Source organism: Schistocerca serialis, chromosome 8 (genome assembly GCF_023864345.2).
Source record: "Schistocerca serialis cubense isolate TAMUIC-IGC-003099 chromosome 8, iqSchSeri2.2, whole genome shotgun sequence".
NCBI lineage: Eukaryota > Metazoa > Arthropoda > Insecta > Orthoptera > Acrididae > Schistocerca > Schistocerca serialis.
Genome location: NC_064645.1, coordinates 105,498,528 through 105,522,747, shown reverse-complemented (window position 1 = coordinate 105,522,747; position 24,220 = coordinate 105,498,528). Strand labels below are relative to the sequence as shown.

Here is a 24,220-nt window from a genome sequence, read left to right as displayed (position 1 = left end):
GATGACCTCAGCAGTTGAGTCCCATAGTGCTCAGAGCCATTTGAACACTCGTCTGGTATGAGACGTCCCTGTGGGGAGGTCCACTGGGGGTCGAACCGCACAATAAAACTGGGTTCGGTGTGGGGCGGCGTTGAGGTGGGTGGACTGCTGTGGCCTGTTGTGGGAACGAAGCCTCTCCGTCGTTTCTAGGTCCCCAATTCAACACACGATACACACACTCTGAAATTTATACCTATTATAATGGAACTGGTTGAGGTCTGCGAATCTAGCACGAAATTTACGAAACAACTCAAATTTTCTTCATCCACGTTATTTTTCAGTAACTCTTTGGTACAACGTATATTGGCTGCATGATGAAATCTGTAGTTGCCTAAGTGTAGTTTTAACAGTCATGTCCACTTGGTGTATAAATTTCATTTATGTCGTTCTGTGGAAGCCGGCTGGGGTGGCCGAGCGGTTCTGCGCGCTACAATCTGCAACCGCACGACCACTACGGTCGCGGGTTCGAATCCTGCCTCGGGCATGGATGTGTGTGATGTCCTTAGGTTAGTTAGGTTTAAATAGTTCCAAGTTCTAGGGGACTGATGACCTCAGAAGTTAAGTCTCATAGTGCTCAGAGCCATTTGCCCCATTTTTTCGTTCTGTGGTTTTATGATGTATACATTACGAGAGAAATTGTAACTTACGTACTGTGGCCGTATATAATCTATTTCTGGCTCACAAAATCAAGTACACGAACAGCACCGTCGCCTCTATTCCTTGCTAGGGTATTTAGATTGGGTGAGGCTGGCCGAAGATTTTTATATTATTTCACTGAGAGGGTCTCCTGCGCGAGACAATAAGTTTTAATGTCAGCAAATGTACAAGAACACACTGTAAGACGCATTATTTGGTACGTAAATATCAGTATCCGATGTCAGTTAATAATTATAATTGGCTGGAGTAGATCCATAATGTAATTATTTCTGGTAATCATTCATTTCCGTGTTCGATCAACATTTGCAGAACGCAGCAACTACATTGAAGAGCCAAAAGATATATAACCTGCATAATATCGCGTAGGGCCCCAGCGAGCACGCGGAAATGCTGCAACAGGATATGGCATGGACTCGACTAATGTCTGAAGTAGTGCTGGAGGGAATTGACACCATGAATCCTGAAGGACTGTCCATAAATCCGCGGGAGTAAGAGGGGGGTGGAGATCTCTTCTGAACAGCACGTCGCAAGGCACCTCAGATACGCTCAATAATGTTCATGTCTGGGGAATCCGGTGGCTAGCGGAAGTGTTTAAACTGAAAAGAGTATTCCCGGAGCCACTCTGTAGCAATTCTGCACATGTGTGGTGTCGCATTGTCCTGATGGAACTGCCCAAGTCCGTCGGAATGTACAATGGACGTGAATGGATGCAGGTGATCAAACGGGATACTTACGTACGTGTCACCTGTCAGACTCGTATCTAAATGTATCAGGGTCCCATATCACTCCAACTGCACACGCCACACACCATTACAGAGCCTCGACCAGCTTAAACAGTCCCTTGCTGACACGCAGGATCCAAGGATTCATGAGGAGGTCTCCATACCCAAACGCGTCCATCCGCTCGATACAACTTGAAACGAGACTCGTTTGACCAGGCAATATGTTTCCAGCTGCTACAGTTCAATGCCAGTGTTGAAGGTCCCAGGCGAGGCGTAAAACTTTGTGTCGTACAGGCATCAAGGGTACACGAGTGGGCCTTCGTCTTCGAAAGCCCATATCGATAGTGATTCGTTGAATGGTTCGCACGCTGACACTTGTTGATGGTCCAACATTGAAATCTGCAGCAATATGGCGAAGGATTGCACTTCTCTCACGTTGAACGACTCTCTTCAAACGATTGGTCCCCTTCTTGCAGGATCCTTTTCCGGCGTCAGTGATGTCGGAGATTTGATGTTTCACCGGATTCCTGATATTCGTGGTACACTAGTGAAATGATCGTACTGTAAAATCCCCACTTAACTGCTACCTTGGAGATATTGTGTCCCATCTTGATAACCTGCCATTGTAGCACAGAAAACGATCAACAACTGCGCCAGTCATTTGTTGTCTCATAAAGGGGTTCCGACCACAGCACCGTATTCTGCCTGTTTACATACAGGGTGTTTCAAAAATGACCGGTATATTTGAAACGGCAATAAAAACTAAACGAGCAGCGATAGAAATACACCGTTTGTTGCAATATGCTTGGGACAACAGTACATTTTCAGGCAGACAAACTTTCGAAATTACAGTAGTTACAATTTTCAACAACAGATGGCGCTGCGGTCTGGGAAACTCTATAGTACGATATTTTCCACATATCCACCATGCGTAGCAATAATATGGCGTAGTCTCTGAATGAAATTACCCGAAACCTTTGACAACGTGTCTGGCGGAATGGCTTCACATGCAGATGAGATGTACTGCTTCAGCTGTTCAATTGTTTCTGGATTCTGGCGGTACACCTGGTCTTTCAAGTGTCCCCACAGAAAGAAGTCACAGGGGTTCATGTCTGGCGAATAGGGAGGCCAATCCACGCCGCCTCCTGTATGTTTCGGATAGCCCAAAGCAATCACACGATCATCGAAATATTCATTCAGGAAATTAAAGACGTCGGCCGTGCGATGTGGCCGGGCACCATCTTGCATAAACCACGAGGTGTTCGCAGTGTCGTCTAAGGCAGTTTGAACCGCCACAAATTCACGAAGAATGTCCAGATAGCGTGATGCAGTAATCGTTTCGGATCTGAAAAATGGGCCAATGATTCCTTTGGAAGAAATGGCGGCCCAGACCAGTACTTTTTGAGGATGCAGGGACGATGGGACTGCAACATGGGGCTTTTCGGTTCCCCATATGCGCCAGTTCTGTTTATTGACGAAGCTGTCCAGGTAAAAATAAGCTTCGTCAGTAAACCAAATGCTGCCCACATGCATATCGCCGTCATCAATCCTGTGCACTATATCGTTAGCGAATGTCTCTCGTGCAGCAATGGTAGCGGCGCTGAGGGGTTGCCGCGTTTGAATTTTGTATGGATAGAGGTGTAATCTCTGGCGCATGAGACGATACGTGGACGTTGGCGTCATTTGGACCGCAGCTGCAACACGGCGAACGGAAACCCGAGGCCGCTGTTGGATCACCTGCTGCACTAGCTGCGCGTTGCCCTCTGTTGTTGCCGTACGCGGTCGCCCTACCTTTCCAGCACGTTCATCCGTCACGTTCCCAGTCCGTTGAAATGTTTCAAACAGATCCTTTATTGTATCGCTTTTCGGTCCTTTGGTTACATTAAACCTCCGTTGAAAACTTCATCTTGTTGCAACAACACTGTGTTCTAGGCAGTGGAATTCCAACACCAGAAAAATCCTCTGTTCTAAGGAATAAACCATGTTGTCTACAGCACACTTGCACGTTGTGAACAGCACACGCTTACAGCAGAAAGACGACGTACAGAATGGCGCACCCACAGACTGCGTTGTCTTCTATATCTTTCACATCACTTGCAGCGCCATCTGTTGTTGAAAATTGTAACTACTGTAATTTCGAAAGTTTGTCCGCCTGAAAATGTACTGTTGTCCCAAGCATATTGCAACAAACGGTGTATTTCTATCGCTGCTCGTTTAGTTTTTATTGTCGTTTCAAATATACCGGTCATTTTTGAAACACCCTGTATCTCTGTATTTGAATACGCACGCCTATACCAGTTTCTTTGGCGCTTGAGTATATGATTGTGTTGATATTTGCGTCAATGACATCAGTGTTGTGCAAAGTTCTTCTAGACGAGCAAGTGGCCCGAATCTTGTGTTCTTTCGCACTCGCAGGACACGTCCCCATTGGCTTCAAGGACGGTCCATTTCTTGCGTGATAGTTATTCAGTGCGAGACGCCCATATTAAGACAATTGAATGACCAAAGTAGGGCAGATCGTTTCCTGGGTCTAGCTCCTCCTTTATAGATAGGTGTGGGGGAGAGATTAAATGCTGATTGCTTGTAACTGCGCAGTGTTCTGTGTGTGTATAGGAACTGGTCAGAACTTCGCTAAGATAATGTTTGCCTTAGGAGAGAGTAGGTTGCGCCTCGTTTCCTTATTTGTACATTTGTTGGATAATTACCGAACACGACTAGTGGGCTATAGCAGTTGTTTTTTGGACATCAATGACCATCGGAAGTGCTCTTCCACAATTCTATACATGGCTTTGAAAACTCATGATGGTTCAAATGGCTCTGAGCACTATGGGACTTCACATCTGAGGTTATCAGTCCCCTAGAACTTAGAACTACTTAAACCTAACTAACCTAAGGACATCACACACATCCATGCCCGAGGCAGGATTCGAACCTGCGACCGTAGCAGTCGCGCGGTTCCGGACTGAGCGCCTAGAACCGCTAGACCACCGCGGCCGGCGAAAACTCATGAAGTATCGATGCTGCTTCGTAATGAAAAACTGATTTAAAATACATGGATATTAAAATTTAGATACAAAACCATTATGCAAGGAGCAAATTCTATTTCATATCTTTAAGACTATTCGTATAATAAAAGTACAATCCAGCTAAGCAACACCTGCAACGTGACAATTCAGCAGGGAGCGGATTGATTGCATAGTACACAAAGAAAATTCAAATGACATCTAATTCAGTGCCAAAAGAACACCTGAAAAACTTAGGGGATCGAGAATTGACAGATATGAAGCACAGTTAGAAGACGAGTAGTGGTTTTATAATGTGTGCTTATCAGGCTGAATTCAGTCGGTACACACAGCAGCGCACACCACTTAATAACATCTGCAGACCTCCAGCCCTGTCTAGTAACACACTCACCCACACAGTCAATTCCGCTGTCTTAAGATTCCGCTTCGCCGACAGCCAGCCAGATAGCCCTGAAACAAACTGCGCCCAGTCTCATCGTATCGCAAGTTTCCGTACAACACCCTCTTCCTTGTTGTTGCCGTCCGCCACGGCAGCCACGGAGTACAGTTAAACCCAACGGCCGCTTCCACAACTGACAACTGAAACCCCCCTATCGCACCCTCTGGAGGTTTATTGGTAAGAGGGCACAGTGAATAGCCCGTCAAAAACTGAACACAGATCAAGCATGAAAACAGAACAAGCTGTATTAAACTGTGAAAAAAGCAAAATAGAAACAGTTAACGGTCCAGACACAAGAAGTGAAACCGTCACGTGATTGGCTTGCTAAGCGGACGAGCTGTGTTCAGAACTCCCTTGTGCCATTTATTTTTCTTTTTTTCACAACATTGTGTACTGTCTGTGCGGTCACTGAGATGTTTGTTGACTTGCTGTAGTTTTGGCAGTTGTCATACTATTATGCACTGTTCGTAGTATATAAGTCATACAGAAAGAATGCATTACCGTCGCAATTAAAAGTGAGAGCAGGCGAGATACCACATAGACGTCTCACAGAAATGCAAAGAACAAATAAATGGGTGTGAACTATGTTACAAAAAAGGAATTCAAGAGTCAAAACTTCCAAAACAGAACGCAACCTCAAAACCGTTAAAAAAACATGTGTTGTGACTGCACACAGAGAAACTGTGTGATTGTGAAACTATTGTGTTCATTTGTTGCAGCTTATGTGACAAACTATTATGCTTTCATGATGTACTTCGGAGTGATCACATTCGCATTCACACGGACGCCTAGATCCGGCAAGGAGGCATATCTCACTCACTCACGAGGCGTACTAATTAGGTGCGTCGGTCAGAGATTCCTATCATGTGACACACGCATTGTCACTAATGCTGTGTATGACACACCAGACGTGTTTTCCGGCGGAGGATTCGGTTGGCTTGTCGACTTGTTATCAAACGTTTGCCGTTCCTATTCGAAAGCCACTTAGTTTCGACTGCTAACAGAGTAGCTGTGCTGCCAAAGCAGAGTTACTAAACACAGTCTTCCAAAATACCTTCACGAAAGAAGACGAAGTAAACATTCCAGAATTCGAATCAAGAACACCTGCCAACATGAGTAACGTAGAATTAAATGTCCTCGGAGTAGTGAAGCAACTTAAATCACTTAATAAAAGCAAGTCTTCTGGTCCAGACTGTATACCAATTAGGTTCCTTTCGGAGTATGCTGATGCATTAGTTCCATACTTAACAATCATATACAACCGGTCGCTCGACGAAAGATCCGTACCCAAAGATTGGAAAGTTGCACAGGCCACACCAATATTCAAAAAGGTAGTATGAGTAATCCACTAAATTACAGGCCCATATCGCTAACGTCGATATGTAGCAGGATTTTAGAACATATATTGTGTTCGAACATTATGAATTATCTTGAAGAAAACGGTCTATTGACAGAGTCAACATGGGTTTAGAAAACATCATTCCTGTGAAATACAACAAGCTTTTTATTCACATGAAGTGTTGAGTACTGTTCACATGGGATTTCAGATCGATTCCGTATTTCTGGGTTTCCGGAAGGCTTTTGACAGTGTTCCACACAAGCGGCTCGCAGTGAAATTGCGTGCTTATGGAATATCGTCTCATTTATGTGACTGGATTTGTGATTTCCTGTCAGAGAGGTCACAGTTCGTAGAAATTGACGGAAAATCATCGAGTGAGACAGAAGTGATTTCTGGCGTTCCCTTAGGTAGTGTTATAGGCCCTTTGCTGTTCGTCATCTATATAAACGATTTGGGAGACAATCTGAGCAGCCGCCTTCGGTTGTTTGCAGATGACTCTGTCGTTTATCGACTGATAAAGTCATTAGAAGATCAAAACAAACTGCAAGACGATTTAGAAAAGATATCTGAATGGTGCTAAAAGTGGCAGTTGACCCTGAATAACGAAAAGTGTGAGGTTATCCACATGAGGGCTAAAAGGAACTCGTTAAACTTCGGTTACACGATAAATAAGTCTAATCTAAAAGGCGAAAATTCAACTAAATACCTAGGTATTACAATTATGATCAACTTAAATTGGAAGGAACACACAGAAAATTTTGTGGTTGGTTGGTTGGTGGGATTGGGGAAGGAGACCAGACAGCGTGGTCATCGGTCTCATCGGATTAGGGAAGGATGGGGAAGGATGTCGGCCGTGCCCTTTCAGAGGAACCATCCCGGCATTTGCCTGGAATGATTTAGGGAAATCACGGAAAACCTAAATCAGGATGGCCGGACGCGGGATTGAACCGTCGTCCTCCCGAATGCGAGTCCAGTGTCTAACCACTGCGCCACCTCACTCGGTAAAATTTTGTGGGGAAGGCTAACCAAAGACTGCGTTTTATTGGCAGGATACTTAGAAAATGTAACAGATGTACTAAGGAGAATGCCTACACTACGCTTGTCCGTCCTCTTTTTAGAATACTGCTGTGCGGTGTTGGATCCTTACCAGATAGGACTGGCGGAGTACACCGAAAAAGTTCAAAGAAAGGCAGCACGTTTTGTATTATCGCGAAATATGGGAGAGAGTGTCACAGAAATGATACAGGACTTGGGCTGGAAATCGTTAAAAGAAAGACGTTTTTCGTTGCGACGGAATCTTATCACGAAATTCTAATCACCAACTTTCTCCTCCGAATGCGAAAATATTTTGTTGACAAGGATCTACATAGGGAGGAACGATCACCACGATAAAATAAGGGAAATCAGAGCTTGTACGGAAAGATATAGGTGTTCATTCTTTCCGCGCGCTATACGAGATTGGAATAATAGAGAATTGTGAAGGTGGTTCGATGAACCCTCTGCCAGGCACTTAAATGTGATTTGCAGATTATCCATGTAGATGTAGAATCAACTTGCATTATACGTACTTTCCTATCTGTTGCAAACGGATGTTACACCACGACACAGACACAAATAGATTAGAACAGCGGAACAGAGCGAACAGCGAAAAAAAGTAAAAAGTTGGCATGAGGGAGCTTCGACCATGGCTCGCCCGCTTAGCAGTCCAACAGCGTGACCACTTCTCCATGACGCTGTGGTGCTTGCAAACGTCTCTATGTTTGAATTCCTGTGTTTTGACCGTTCACTATTTTGCTTGTTTTTTTTCACATTTTAGTACACCTTCTTCCTGTTTTCATGCTCGATTCGGGTCCAGTTTCACTAAATCTGAGTGGTGTTCGATGGGGAGTTTCCCTTGTGACCTCTGGCACTGGTAGATACTCGCTGCTGTCCGAAACTAGACTCCTCGTACCGTCAACCGTTCTGTGAAATTCACTGTATGGCGCCAGTGTCGCGATGCACGCGGCGCTGCGCTGCTACCGAGCTGCTCAATCGTGTATGTCGCGCAATGGCGCGGGTTTGGGCGTATGGCGGCTGCGTGCCGACTTGTGACGGCACACAGTGTTCTCGTCATAACGTCGACAGTTTTCTGATAAGTAGACTAGCAAATCTAGAACAAAATCATTTTCGAAGGAGAAAGATATTGAAATTTCGTGAAAACATCTCGCCGCAACGAAAAACGACTTTGTGAGATTTAAAACTTTTCCGGCGTACATATTGTTCCACAAAATTTCGGGCTAACTGCCGGATGTTTGCAACTTCCTGCCCCAATATTTCGGAGCAGAGTCTTCTGGCCGTTTCAGGTGATACTGGGGAAAACTCTTTTTTTTTCTTTTTCCCTTTATTGTATTTCAATTCCCCATCAGGGCGGGCTGGCAGCAGCATATGCGCTGCACTTCAGCCGAAAGACATAGAACAAACAATAGAAGACAGTGAAAAATATACAAAGGAGACAATATGGTGAAAATAGATATAAAAAAGCGGGAACATCATGAAAGGCAATAGACAAAAAAAAGGGCGACTGTAAAAGGGAGATAAAAAACTGTTTAAAAGTAGCGCACACAAAACGCCACACACTGCGACAATTAAGAGAACACAAGGCACACTGGAGCATAAGAAGTATCGACAGATGGCATAGCACATAACAAACACTGACAGTGAACCTCAAGGCAGTACACAATTAAAATCACACCTCTTGACGCACACGAGAAACAGCACTAAACACAACACTGACGTGGCACACTGACGATGATCAAGATGGAGAATCTGCCAGGCGCTAGGAGATGAGGGAGACTTGAAGAAGGGAGGGAGGGGAAGAGATGGGGGAGATGAGCGGGGGGCGCGCTGAAGAGGGCCAGGTAGGGAGGGATGTGGGAAGGAAAGAGGCAAGGATGGGGTGCCGGGTCTCAGAGGGGGGGGGGGGAGGAAGGAGGAAAATCCGCCCTGGGAGAATGAGGGGAGAGGAAAAAGGGGGCACTGGGGATGGGGGGGGGGAACAAGGCCAGGTTATAGTTGGAAAGAAGGGTAGATGTCACGGCGATCATCTGGGAGGGGGAGGCGCAGGAAATTGCCCTGATGAAGGAGATGGAGGATGTGGAGGTGGAGAGAGGGAGGGATACAGCGATAGAGGCGCAGCAATGGGTGGGGGATGGAGGAAACCAGAGGGTGGGGGGGATCAAGCCTGCGGGGGATGTAAAGGATGCGGAGATGTTGGAGGAACAGGAGGAGGTGGGGGAAGGGGTTCAAAAATGGTTCAAATGGCTCTGAGCACTATGGTACTTAACATCTATGGTCATCAGTCCCCTAGAACTTAGAACTACTTAAACCTAACTAACCTAAGGACATCACACAACACCCAGTCATCACGAGGTAGAGAAAATCCCTGACCCCGCCGGGAATCGAACCCGGGAACCTGGGCGTGGGAAGCGAGAACGCTAGAAGGGGATCAGGTCATACAGGAGCCGTGTGGGGGAAGGAAGGCGGATACGGAAGGCAAGGCAAAGCGCATGGCGTTCAAGGATTTGGAGGGTGCGGAGATCCAGGCAACGCTGGCATAACAGAGGACAGGACGGATGAGGGATTTGTAGGTGTGGAGGATGGTAGAAGGATGCAATCCCCATGTCCGACCAGACAGGAATTTCAGAAGGCGGAGGCGGAAATGGGCTTTCTGCTTGATGGTCTGGAGATGAGGGGTCCAGGTGAGGTGTCGGTCGAGGGTGAGGCCAAGCGAAAACTCCCTGACCTCTGGTTTTTAAGGCCCCTCCGTCAAATGCGTGGTGGATTACCTTGGCGTTGCGCGTGCGCTACTTGAGAGCGTTCGATTCTGCTGCGCCGCGCGCCCTCCGTGGTGAAAACTCGCGCATTGATATTAATTCGATTTTCTTCCTGCGGTTCCATCACAGACCTACGTCGGCTTCGGAGGACACGAAGTTTTTCGACAATTGTATTCCATGCCGAATTCAATTGGTAACCGCCGTCACGCTTAATAAGAGACTCATTGTCAGACAGCCGTATTTCCACGGATTCATTAATAATACAGCTCCAAAATTTAGACGTATGGGCCACAATTTTTGTCTCTTTGTAATTCATGGCATGACCAGTGGAAATACAGTGTTCGGCGATGGCAGACTTACAAGGCTGAAGAAGGCGAGTATGCCGCTGATGTTCTACAATGCGATCCTGCACAGTACGCGTCGTTTGCCTTATATAAGATTTGCCCGCATTCACACGGAATCCTGTAAACACCTGCCTTGCGCAGCTCTAGGTCGTCTTTGATAGATCCCAACAGCGACGAAATTTTTCCAAGAGGGCGAAAGATTGCCTTCCCTTTATATTTTCTTAGTATTCTGCTTATTTGCGCTGAAATATTACTAATATATGGTAAATAGGCAGTAGTTTTAAAAGCCTCTTCCTCTTCTTTGTTTCGTCGTTTACAGGTGTGCAGCGCTCTCTCCACTTGCTGGGACGAATACCCACTCTTCAGAAATAAAGTCTGCAGGTGCTCCAGTTCCGTTTGCAAACTATCGATTTCAGAGATTATGTGGGCTCGGTGAATCGATGTCTTCAAAACACTCATCGTTTGTGCCGGATGGGGGCAACTAGCGGCTTGCAAGTAAAGGTCTGTGTGAATGGGCTTTCTATATACCGGATCACCAAGTGTGCCACCGTTCTTACGTAGCACCAATACGTCTAAAAACGTTTTCGCCATTATCACCTGTAAGATGGCCAGAAGACTCTGCGCCGAAATATTGTAGCAGGAAGTTGCAAACATCCAGCAGTTCGCCCGAAATTTTGTGGAACAAAAACGCCTATGATTTAATGATCGCCACATCCCTCGTTTCATATCCGTGACACTCTCGTTCGTATTTCTTCATTATACAAAACGAGCTGCCCTTCTTTAAACTTTTTCGATGTTCTTCGTGAATCCTGTCTGGTAAGGATCCCACACGGCGCAGGAATACTCTAGATGAGGACAGCTTAGTGTATGTAGACTCTTAAGAAGATTCGTCGCATTCCCTTTCTTCCAATAAAAGGCAGTGTCTGGTCAGCCTTTCTCACGACATTTTTGTCTGATGGTTCCTATTTAAGCTGTTTGTAACTGTAATCCCTAGCGATTTAATTAAGTCTACAAACTTCAGAATTGTATAAATTACTGTGTTACCAAAATTTAACGGAATTTGCTCATTGTGAGAATACTGAGTGATCTGTCAAAAACCATTCAAAAGCCAAGACAGCACAAAATATTTTTTTTTTTATTCAAGACAACCGGTTCCAACATAGCTGTCATCTTCAGGTCTTAAACATTTTTTGGTAGTACAAAAAGTTCATTTACGCTTTTACTTGACATCTTGTGCATGAGGCCATCGTAAAAGGAACATGTCTTACTACAAAAAATGTTTAAGACCTGAAGATGACAGCTAAGACTGTTGAAATCGTTTGTCTTGAATTAAAAAAATATTTTGTGCGATCTTGGCTTTGGAATGGTTTTCAACAATTGAAACTTAACGGATTTCAGTAATCATCTGGAGGATCTCAACCCTTTTTATTATTGAGAGTAAAGTGGCGCTCATGTTCGCCCCCGTAGCAAAGTGATCGACATTGATGGCTGATATGCGAAGGACCCGTATTCGATACCCAGTGCTGCCAAGCATTTTAACAAGATAGGACGACTGGCATGACATGCGTTCAGCCTCGTGATGCAAATTGCGGAGTTTCTTTCCCGAGCAGTAGCGGCCACGCGGTCTGGAAATCTGCAAAACGGCCATTAAAGCCTTGTGCTGCCCCTCCATACTTCATCCACATGGCGCGGCAAGGCAGAGGATGTCACTGCGGCCAGTGGACACCCCCTTGCGTCTTTAAGACCTGGCGAGGAGCTCGTTTTGAGCTGCCACTTTTCGCACCGCATAGGTATCTTATCTTAATCATTTTGCAATACTCTGATGACTTTGCTACAAGGTAAACGGCAGAGTCATCTTCAATCTAAATCGTTTATACAGGGTGAACGTTAGTAAAACCGACAAACTGCAGGAACGGTTTCCTGACTGGACATGGAGAAAAGAAGGTCGTACGAACACGCGTCAATGGGCGGTGTGCGCGCAACGGCAACGAATCGTCCCGGACCTCAGTACAGAGCTGCTTCGCATCGATGTCACAACAGGTGTTTATAGTGGCCCCCATGGGACATGATGCACACGGGGCATAAGACGTATCATGGATTGCCGCACTCTTTCGCACGTGTCGCACTCTCTCCGAATAACGTCACAGGTGTCGTGAACACGCTGTTGTAGGGTATGAACATCAAAAACTGGTTTAGCACTCACAAAGCTTTCCAGACGCACCCAGGGGTTTTAGCAAGCTATATTACAGATTCTCCGCGTCATATTCAGCGTCCGGCGAAGATGTTGTTGAGGTGATGGCGAATTGTTATGCGGAAATGGCGTGGCGCTCCGTGGTGAAGAAACCACGTAGCCTGTCGTATTGACAAAGGCACATTCTCAAGCAGCACAGATAAAGTATTCGGTAAAAAGTACACATACATTCCTCCGACGAGGCGTTGTGGAATAATAATCTGTCGAAGTATGTGGTCGCCAAGAATACCTGCCTATACATTGATGCTGAACCGATGCTGACTAGACGCCTCAAGCTTTCCCGAGGCTTGTCTGTAGCCCACAATGACGATTATGCAGATTCAAATGGTTTAAACCTAACTAACCTAAGGACATCACACACATCCATTCCCGAGGCAGGATTCGAACCTGCGATCGCAGCGGTCGCGCGGTTCCAGACTGTAGCGCCTAGAACCGCTCGACCATCCCGGCCGGCGTGTTCGATGTCTGCGAGTCGTGTAACTGAGGCGGAACGTGGGGACCAGCCCGGTATTCATCTAGCGGGATGTGGAAAACCGCCTAAAAACCACATCCAGGCTGGCCGGCACACCGGCCGACGTCGGTAATCCGCCGGGCGGATTCGAACCGGGGCCGGCGCGCCTACCCGTCTGGAGATCTAGAAATACGAAATCAGTTTGAGATTCCCTGCCGACAGAACTCGTTATTTCGAGCGATAGAAGAGCCGATAGTGTTTCACGAGATTGAGGGTCCCCGCACCAGCATTAAACGTTTAGTGAAAGCATGAAGTACACAACCGTAGTATACGGAGTTAGCACTCGGCTATAACGTAAAGGCTTTGGCACTGCACAAGCCCTGGCGCAAACCCATCCTCGCGACGACACGCGGGCTGTTAGTCCATTGTCACAGGCCCTGTAACCCGGGAGGCTAAGGTCGGTGCGCTTCCAACGCGAACTTGGGAGCTTGCGAACTGCGCGAAACGCCCTGCATATTTCTCGAGGGTGTAAGACGTGGCTGCATTTGCATCACGTCGGCGCTCGCAGCGTGATCCGCGCGCGGACGCTGGTTGCGGGTGGAGACACACGTGTGTCAGTCGCCCCGGCGCGTGATTGGCCGAAATCGAGGGGCCAGCGGTTCAAGGGCCGCGCTGCGCCGTGACGCGGCGCTTCCAGCCGCCTCAGCACGTGCACTGATTCACAGCAGCGGCAGCGGCGGCGGCCACGTGGCCTGGGGCTGGCTAACACGCCTTCCTTCGTCGTGATTTACCATCACGCAATCATCAACGAGAAAACTTCGTGCGCTAGTCTATACGGCATAACTATTGTGCTTAACTACTAAAATCCACATCCATTTTAACCTGCTTACTGTCTTCAGACCTTGGAGCTGCTATTTATACCCCCATCTCTCTCCTGCCACCACTTCTCTCCTCACAAACACGCAGTTCCATGGTGCCTCAAGATGTATCCCATCAATAAACAGTTTCTTTTATAGAACATGCCTTTCCTCCCTAGATTAGATTAGTTTTACCTTCCATGGATCCGTGCTGAGGAGATCCTCGTGGATGTGGAACATGTCAATTTATTTTTAAAGCTGAAATAACAATACTGATAGTATGAATATAGACAATAAATCATTTGTTTCTATTAAAAAATTCGTCAATGGAGTAGAAGGAGTTGGCCACTAGTAAGTCTTTCAGGCTCCTTTTAAACTGATCTTTATTTGTAACTAAATTTTTATGTTCGCTGGCAAATTATTGAAGATGAGTGTTCCTGAGTAGTGGACCCCTTTTTGAACTAAAGTAAGTGCTTTTAAGTCCTTGCGCAGATCATTTTTGTTCCTGGTATTGTATGTATGAACTGAGCCGTTTCTTGGAAAAAAGAGATATATTATTTAGGACAAATATCATTAAACAGTAAATATACTGAGAGGCAGTAGTTAGTATACCCAGTTCTTTGAAGAGGTTTCTACATGACGTCCGTGAATTTACTCCACAATTAATACGTATTACACGCTTTTGGACTCTCAAAACTTTTGTTTGACTTGAGGAGTTACCCCAAAATATTATACCATATGACATTATGAAATGAAAGTAGGCAAAGTATGCAAGCTTTTTCATTTTTGTGTCTCCTATGTCAGCTAACACTCGAATTGCAAATATAGAGTTGTTAAGGCGTTTCTGTAGTTCTGTGGTGTGTTCCTCCCAACTGAATTAATTATCAAGTTGTAATCCCAGGAATTTAAGACTGCCAACCTCTTTTATCTGCTCTTCTTCATACTTTATGCACATGCTGGGTGGAAGCCTCTTACAGGTTTGGAATTGCATATAGTGAGTGTTTTCGAAGTCTAATGCCAGTGAGTTGGCTTTAAACCATTTATTAATACCAATGAAAATATCATTAGCAGATCTTTCTAGAACTACACTCGACATAGTATTTATTGCAATACTTGTGTCATCTGCAAACAAAACGAACTCTGCTTCTGGCAGTGTAACTGATGAGAGATCATTAATGTACACAAGAAAAAGCAATTGCCCTAAGATGGATCCTTGTGGGACACCATATGTAATTTCTTTCCATTCTGATGATGATTGATGACTTAATTCACTAGTCCCTTGCCCTGACACCCTTTGTTTCCTGTTAGCGGGGTATGACTTCAACCATTTTGCAGCACTTCCTGTGACACCATAGAATTCTAATTTATTTAAAAGGATCTTGTGGTTCACACAATCAAATGCATTTGAAAAATCACAGAAAATACCTGCTGCTTGTAATTTGTTATTTAAGGAATTAACTACATTTTCACTTAGGTGTAAATAGGCTTCTCGATATCAGAACCCTTCAGAAATCGAAACTGTGTTCTTGATAATATGTTATTTGTGGTCAGATGGTTGGGAAGCTGCCTGTACATTACTTTTTCTAAAATTTTTGAGAATGCTGGCAAAAGTGAAATCGGTCTGTGGTTTGATGGTATCTCTTTATCCCCTTTCTTGAATAGAGGCTTAACATCTGCATATTTTAGCCAGTCAGGAAATGCCCCAGTTATAATTGACTGGTTACACAAGTAACTTAGAATTGTACTAAACTCACAAAAACATGCCTTAATTAACTTTGTTGATATTTCATCGTAACCACTAGAATGCTGTGTTTCAGTACTTTATCATCAGTTGTCCAATGTACCCATCTAGTCTTAACCATTTTCCTGTTGCACACTATGTCCAAAGCTTCCATTCATTTTTTCTTTTTACTTGCGTCCACAGTCCTGCAATATTCTAGCAGTGAAATTTTCTTCCTAGATTGTTATGAGTATAAAAGTCCAAGCAGAAAATGTTGTCTCTTTAATAACTAACTTCTTATCTCTATTGTTTATCATCCACGTTTCACTAAACTCCATGAAAATATCACCTTAAGCGGCTTACTGATATTTAAAAATATCTTTTTCCTGACCTTTATCCCATATCCTACCCTCGCAGTCGCCGCCCCTCCCCCGCCTCCAACCCGCCGCACCCTTCTCCTGGACAGAAGTTGTGTATCCCATGTCTACGTCTAGTGTTATCCCATGTGAAAATGTGCGAACACTTTTCGAGATAACAAATCTATATTCGATGTTAAAAACTTTATCTTCTTCAGAAATGCTGGTCTGGATATTACTAGTCTGCATTTTATGTGCTCTCCTTAATTCTACCATGGTCACTTATTTCGCTGATCAAATAACAAAATTCATCTGCTGCTCTTAGTTCCTAACTGACCCCCCCCCTCCCCAATCGCCAATCGCTTGGCTTAATACGACATCACTGTTTTACTTACTTGTTGTACTTACAGCTATATCTGAAAACATACATATATGTATACCTGTAGAGTGTAGTTGTGACTAACGGATACGTGTGTAGTGTAGTGTTACATAAGCATGATCCACTGCCCCCTGGCAGGCGTATGGCGGCCGCAGGGGAGGATGGCTGATCGGCAGTGTTGTGGCACCACTTCCCACAGGGTAGACTCAGTGCAAGAGGTGGCTGCCCCAACACGGCCTTGAACCAATGGCTGCAGCTGGGGGTGTCCAGTCGTCTGGTTTTCTAGTATAGTCCTGTCGTCGTGGTACTGCTGGCGCTGCTGGACTTCGAATGAATCTACGAATCTACATCAAAAGTCACACTATGTCCCGTTAAATTTTTGCACGCTTTTACAGAAACACGCTAAATGTATATATTTGTAGGAGCGTGCCAAAATATAACAGGACATAGAGGATGCTCCACTGAATAATTTGATGTAGGGAACCTGGGGTAAGAGAAGCCAGCTTAAGGAAATAACAGGAATAAAATCACATTCCTGAGTACTTTTTCATTTAAATTAGTAAACTGGAAAAACCATCAACTACAAAACGAAAGTACCATTTGTAATGTATCCTAAAAAATGTGCTGAAACTGGAAAAAACGACATTTTGTGTATGGAATGCGTGATTGATTCTCTTGTAAAAATTTTTTGTTTATTTATAGACACAATCACATGTTTATGACACAGTCATAACCGGTTTCGGCCATACAATGACCATCTTCAGATGTCAAAGTTTGACAACGCATGAACCTGTGTTCAGTGTATGCCGGCCTTAGCATCTGAAGATGCTCATTGTATGGCCGAAACCGGTTATGACTGTGTCATAAACATGTGCTGAAACTGACGGGCATCAACCTAAATGCAAGCATGACATCAGCGAACAAGGTTCTGGCGCACCATAACAAATATCACTGGTGTTTTTCGAATCACATCACAGGCAGTTACAATTTTGGCAACTACTTCCATCTCCGTATCCAGTGGGGTCTCAAACGCAGATGACTAGAGATTTTCATAGGAAATAATCAAGGGGGTTCAGGTTAGGCGACCTCGCAGGCCATGTATTAGGACTTTCCCTTCCAATCCATCGACCAGTGCCGGTACTGCTCCATCGGACTGTACTGTACGTCTCTGAATAGCAGTGAATAATAGATCGGCCTGTCGTTCATTCATAGCACGTTTTGTCATGGGACAATCTTAATGCAGTATAACAGAGCCATCTTACGGACAAATAAAGTAAACAAAACCTGCATCAAGAGTTTCTGGTAAGCCGGCCGGTGTGGCCGTGCGGTTAAAGGCGCTTCAGTCTGGAACCGCGTGACCGCTACGGTCGCAGGTTCGAATCCTGCCTCGGGCATGGATGTGTGTGATGTCCTTAGGTTAGTTAGGTTTAATTAGTTCTAAGTTCTAGGCGACTGATGACCTCAGAAGTTAAGTCGCATAGTGCTCAGAGCCATTTGAACCATTTTTTAGTTTCTGGTAATCAGGTTCGTCCTCCTCGTTTTACTTGCAGAAGATAAACGATGTACATGTAAATAAACAGGACAGTACGTGTAAATTTATACGAATGTTAGTTGTAAATAAGCTGGAATGCTAGACAAAGCGGTAGATAAGTTTACTTCTGTATCTGCTCAAGCTGGCTTCTCCGGCCTCAGGTTCCCTACCTAAATTTGTCCAGTGCAGAATTCCTTATGTCCTGTTACATTTTTGCACGTTATTACGGAAACATCCCGTATACAGAGCTCTGGGGTGCATTTGTTGCCCTATTACCAGGCCCAAGATCAAGTAGCGCACAAGATGGTTCTTGCCCTGGTGTGGTGACGCTGTCTTGTCTGCTCCGGCTATTACTACCATGCAGTGCACGTTTTGCCGCCTACAGCTATCCCGTCTCGCAATCGGTTTTCGTACATACTGCTGTAGCCCACATATCGCCACAATGCGCTCACCGGCTCACACAATGCAATGCTCCATGGCAGCTATCTTACAAATTCCTACAAGTTCTACCTAAAACAAGGAAGCGACACTACAGTTAGTTCCTGATCTGCTCAGTGGAGTGGTACAGTGTCGGTTTGTATCCCCATCCAGCCACTGAGACCAATGTTTACAGTGATATCCCTGAATCGCACAAGGAGAATGATTGGACGTGTGCTTTAAAAATTACACGACCCAATACCGTCTCCATCCTCTCCCACTCTGAGCTTGTATTGCAATGACCTCGTCATGGACAGGAGGTTAAATTAATTTCCTCTTTTTTCCTTCAATTCCTTATCGCAAGTTAGTAGCTTTATAGTTTTATTCAGTCCATCTGTGTAGGTACTGGTATCTTCAGGACTCTCAATGTGTCTGCTTCGTCTTTCACACAACTTGATCTGATGAGTACTTGAAACAAGCATTTTACGAGGTGCATTCAAGTTCTAAGGCCTCCGATTTTTTTTCTAATTAACTACTCACCCGAAATCGATGAAACTGGCGTTACTTCTCGACGTAATCACCCTGCAGACGTACACATTTTTCACAACGCTGACGCCATGATTCCATGGCAGCGGCGAAGGCTTCTTTAGTAGTCTGTTTTGACCACTGGAAAATCGCTGAGGCAATAGCAGCACGGCTGGTGAATGTGCGGCCACGGAAAGTGTCTTTCATTGTTGGAAAAAGCAAAAAGCCAAAAGTCACTAGGAGCCAGGTCAGGTGAGTAGGGAGCATGAGGAATCACTTCGAAGTTGTTGTCACGAAGAAACAGTTGCGTAACGTTAGCTCGATGTGCGGATGCGTTGTCTTGGTGAAACAGGACACGCGCAGCCCTTCCCGGACGTTTTTGTTGCAGTGCAGGAAGGAATTTGTTCTTCAAAACATTTTCGTAGGATGCACCTGTTACCGTAGTGCCCTTTGGAACGCAATGGGTAAGGATTACGACCTCGCCGTCCCAGAACATGGACACCATCATTTTTTCAGCACTGGCGGTTACCCGAAATTTTTTTGGTGGCGGTGAATCTGTGTGCTTCCATTGAGCTGACTGGCGCTTTGTTTCTAGATTGAAAATTGGCACCCACGTCTCATCCATCGTCACAACTGACGAAAAGAAAGTCCCATTCATGCTGTCGTTGCGCGTCAACATTGCTTGGCAACATACCACACGGGCAGCCGTGTGGTCATCCGTCAGCATTCGTGGCACCCACCTGGATGACACTTTTCGCATTTTCAGGTCGTCATGCAGGATTGTGTGCACAGAACCCACAGAAATGCCAACTCTGGAGGCGATCTGTTCAACAGTCATTCGGCGATCCCCGAAAACAATTCTCTCCACTTTCTCGATCATGTCGTCAGACCGGCTTGTGCGAGCCCGAGGTTGTTTCGGTTTGTTGTCACACAATGTTCTGCCTTCATTAAACTGTCGCACCCACCAACGCACTTTCAACACATCCATAACTCCATCACCACATGTCTCCTTCAACTGTCGATGAATTGCAATTGGTTTCACACCACGCAAATTCAGAAAACGAATGATTGCACGCTGTTCAAGTAAGGAAAACGTCGCCATTTTAAGTATTTAAAACAGTTCTCATTCTCGCCGCTGGCGGTAAAATTCCATCTGCCATACGGTGCTGCCATCTCTGGGACGTATTGACAATGAACGCGGCCTCATTTTAAAACATTGCTCATGTTTCTATCTCTTTCCAGTCCGGAGAAAAAAAATCGGAGGCCTTAGAACTTGAATGCACCTCGTATAGGCCGCGTTATTGCCGAAAGCGCGCCTCCGCCGGCTAAGATTTCCGGAGTGGCCGACAGGCTAGCAGGTGGCTGTGTACGAGTTCTCACAGGCCCTAAGCAGGCCATGCCAGAGTTGAAAAGAGGCGCTTGTTGTGTAATCGAAGCTGCCACGCCCCACGTCGGTGCCGATGGGAGCCAATCGGCGGCCCATCTGTGGAGGCTTGTGAGTTCTCTTTCTATTTCCCGCTTGTCATTCCGGGCTGCATTCAGTTGTTGTATGCCGGGAGCTGTGAATACGATAGGGACGCCATCTGTATTGTTGTATTGTTATTCTGAAGCAGACGGTAGTGTCAGTTAGTCGAAGCCATAGACTCTCCTTTGGAGAAGAAGAAACATAATAACTGCACGACGTCAGTAGCCTGCAGTAACAGCATTCATTTGAAGAGTTTTAAAGTTCTATCGATATAAAGAAAAATACAAAATAAACTTTAGTTTAGCGAACAAAGCAACTGTCACAGCTCCAACATTAGTTGTCGTGATATGCTAGGTCTCACTCTTGTAGCTAAACACGTTAGTCAACTTATTTTTCAAAGTCGAATTACCCGTGTACTTGTGTATTGACTTAAACTCGTATGCAATGTTTTTTAAATCTCTTAATTAAGAAATTATGTAACTTTTCGAGGTAACATAACGGATAAAGTGAATTTAATTCACTGTTGGGCACCTATACTGGCACTCCGTTCTTTGCGAAAGCCAAAAAATTTCGCTAATTATGAATTTAGCCAATTCTAAATTTAGAAAATTATTCTTCATTGACATTAAATCTGGTTACCCATTGAGATAAAATGATTTCAAACACTCAAAACTTCAATAGCGTGTCACTCCTCATTCTTGATGTAAAAATAAAGAAGTTGCGGAAGATAAAAATGTGTCATTTGTCAAGTACTGGTACCACCTCTTCGCCAGTCATAATAAGTAAGTTTCTTGCGCACGCCGAGTAGTCGCCGACATCAGATTTCATCATTGCAAATTTAAAAATAATTAGAATGTAGAAAGTTATAGTGAAATAATTTTGGAATGTTTTAAAATACTTTGGAGTAGATGTTGTTTAAAATGTACCAGGAAGACTGAAACGACGGATAACGAGAGTGTGTTAAGTGTGAAATGGATTCGGAAGTGGAGGACTGAATAATGGTTATACATATAACTCCAGATTTATCAACAAACAAGCTAACCTTCAACTTAAAATTGAAAGATACATAATCTACACCTATGAGAGTTGCTTTTCTTATGAGCCTCTGGGTTGGTTGTGATTAAAATGAAGCTGATAATTTCCAGCTGGAGGTGATGCAACTAACACTCTCTTGTTTTAATTATTGTCGAAACTTTCCAGCACCCAGCCCAGCTATACATAGCGCGAATGCGTGCCACGTACAGTAGATGCCCTCTCAGCATAGAATGTGTTGTCTCCTGCATACTCGTCATTTATGGGGCGCCCGGGAAATCTGTTTTATCGGATCACTACACAACAATTCAAGAAAATCGTATTAATGAATTTTATTTACAGAAAATAAATGGCAATACTTCAAGAAATACAGATGTGTCGCAGGCATTTGAGACTAATAATTTGATCAGGACAGCTTCGTCCTGGACGAAAGCCTCCTTGATATTCGCCTAGTTCACCATCAAGCTGTTCATGAATTCTGAAATACAGAGCCTTGGAAAAAATTCTATAAGTAATATCCAGCAGTGATATACCCCTATAATTATTTGGATCCAATCTATCTCCTTTTTTGTGTAGTGGATGGATTATTGCAACATTCCATTCCTCTGGTAACTTCTCAGTATTCCAAATGTCAGTAAGATGTTTGTGTGAGTTCAGAATAATTTGTACATCTGCATATTTCCAAAGTTCTACCACTAGTTGGTTCTCACCTGCTGCTTTGTAATTTTATTTTTATCGCTTCATCTTCTGGTGGCAGAGGAAGAGTTTGATCGTATCTAGAAGTCGTGCGACGTCCTGGCTGATGGCGGTGTTTTGCGGTGTTTGCAGACGACCACGGCAGGGTCGCGCGCCGTGGTGGAGAAGCTGACGTTTGAGAACCACACGGAGTGCCGCTGCGAAGACAAGCTGGACGCCGTGATGCCGCGCGACATGCCAGACACCCAGCGGCCTCTGAGGGGGCCCCACCATCACCACGAGCCGCAACAGCACCACAGCAGGTGAGCACCAGCACCACGCCTGGCGAAGCCGCCGGCGCAACGGGTCCACTGCTCGGTGTCACGCTGAGCGTGACTAGCTTCTCAAGCGGAGGTCCTGGTTTCCATTCGCAGTGCCTAATTCGACTGTTTCCCTCACGGAAACGGTACTGATCAGAATTGTTCCCATTCACGTGATCACTGACACCAATTTGCATTAGAATTAATTATGCCCTCCGGTATGGCAACCGAAATTAAATAGAGACATGTGATTAGCTGGAAAGGTACATGTGAAAGGCTTATTTCAATAGTGGTACAAGTCCATTTTTGTTCATCTTGAGATACAGAGTCCTAAAGTTAAATGAGCGCTGAAAAATCTGCAGTTGAGATATCAGAAATATTGAAGCATATGGCTTCTTGCTAGAGATGAACCTTTCTTTCTGTCTGTTTGGCTCATTAATTTCAGAAGCATTATAGACAGAAAAGTGGAGGTAACGGACTTTTACCACTATTGAAATAAGCCCTTCATTTGATGAGAGGGTAAAAAATATTTTTTCTGGCTTTATCTTCATTTTGAGCTATGGCAAAAGTATCACTAATGTTTTTGATGTTGGTACCAGGTCTACCTGTACGCAACACTTACACATACACAAATTTAAGGACATTTAAACATGAAATCTATGCAGTGATGAGATAGTAGATGATAGTAGGCGGACAGACACGCAATCTTGTTGCATCGTTAACAATATTTTGCGTCAACCAAAGAAACAAGATGTGTACAACGGAAATTCTGGATTCAGTGATGGACCTAACAAGAGCACTAATCGACTGCGGTCGACTATCAATTTTTGTGAAAAGTTCCAAATGTGCCCCGTTTCAAAAGCTTTCGATTGCCGTTAAATAGTGAGTTCTTCCATTACAAAAATAAGTGTGCCAGGATTCCGGTTGATAGGAGACGATTAACTTTACAATAAACTACGTGCGTCTTTGCCTACTGTTATTCCCGAAAACCTCATTTCGAGATCTTGAAAAAACAGTATTACGACTTACTGAAACACACGCTGTAGTTATAAAGGGTAGGTGTGGGAGTGGAAACATGACAAATACATTACCATGCCTAATACTGTTTATGATAATCGTTGCCATTCAAAACAGCTTCCAGTCGTCTCGGAATGGATAAATACAGCTTCCGTGTGGATTTAAAGAGAATTTTTTACCTTTCTTCCTGCGTAATAAAGGTAATTTCAGGGAACGAAGAGCAAGTGGATAGTGATCTCGCACCATTTTCTCCAAAACGGACCGCAGAGGCAGCATAATATTGAAATCTAGCGACTGTGGTGTCCTGGAGATATACGACAGTTCATCGTCGCGCTCACAAAACCTGTCTTGAACGTCGAGAGCTGTGACAACAGGGACTCTGCGCTCTCGGAACGGAGCATAGCCGTTGCTGAACAAAACATGGTACCGTGAGATGAGCCTGCACAGCTAAAGTAGTCACATAACCCTTGGCTGTAATGTGACATTGTTCAGTAACCATGGAATACCTCGATATGGCTGCGCAACTCATCACGGAAGCCCCGCCATATTTCACTCTTGGAAAGTAAACTAGGCCAGAAGTTGGGAGCAGTGCGAAACAAGACTCATCCTACCAAACGATACTCTTCCATTGCTTCATACCCCTGTTTTTATGGCTTCGGCACCACGTTTTTCTGTTATGGGCATTTGCATAACAGATGTCTGGTTTTGGAATTACCTACTTCAGGAATGCTCCTCATTTTGTTTTGGTGCTGACAGGGCTCGCGAATGAGACATTCATTTCTGCAGTGACTTTGCAGTTGACATCTTATTTTTCGTCACACTCCTCTTCAGTAACCGTCTGTCACGATT

General features: G+C 44.7%; 1 protein-coding gene across 1 annotated transcript in view; it reads left to right on the top strand.

The window, feature by feature from the left end:
* The window catches only part of LOC126416506 (uncharacterized), a 656,753-nt gene that overhangs the window by 616,051 nt on the left and 16,482 nt on the right, over nucleotides 1-24,220 (top strand). The window contains exon 4 of the mRNA XM_050084247.1: nucleotides 22,188-22,357. Coding sequence (XP_049940204.1) covers nucleotides 22,188-22,357 — 170 coding nt within the window. The remainder of the gene's footprint in view (nucleotides 1-22,187; nucleotides 22,358-24,220) is intronic.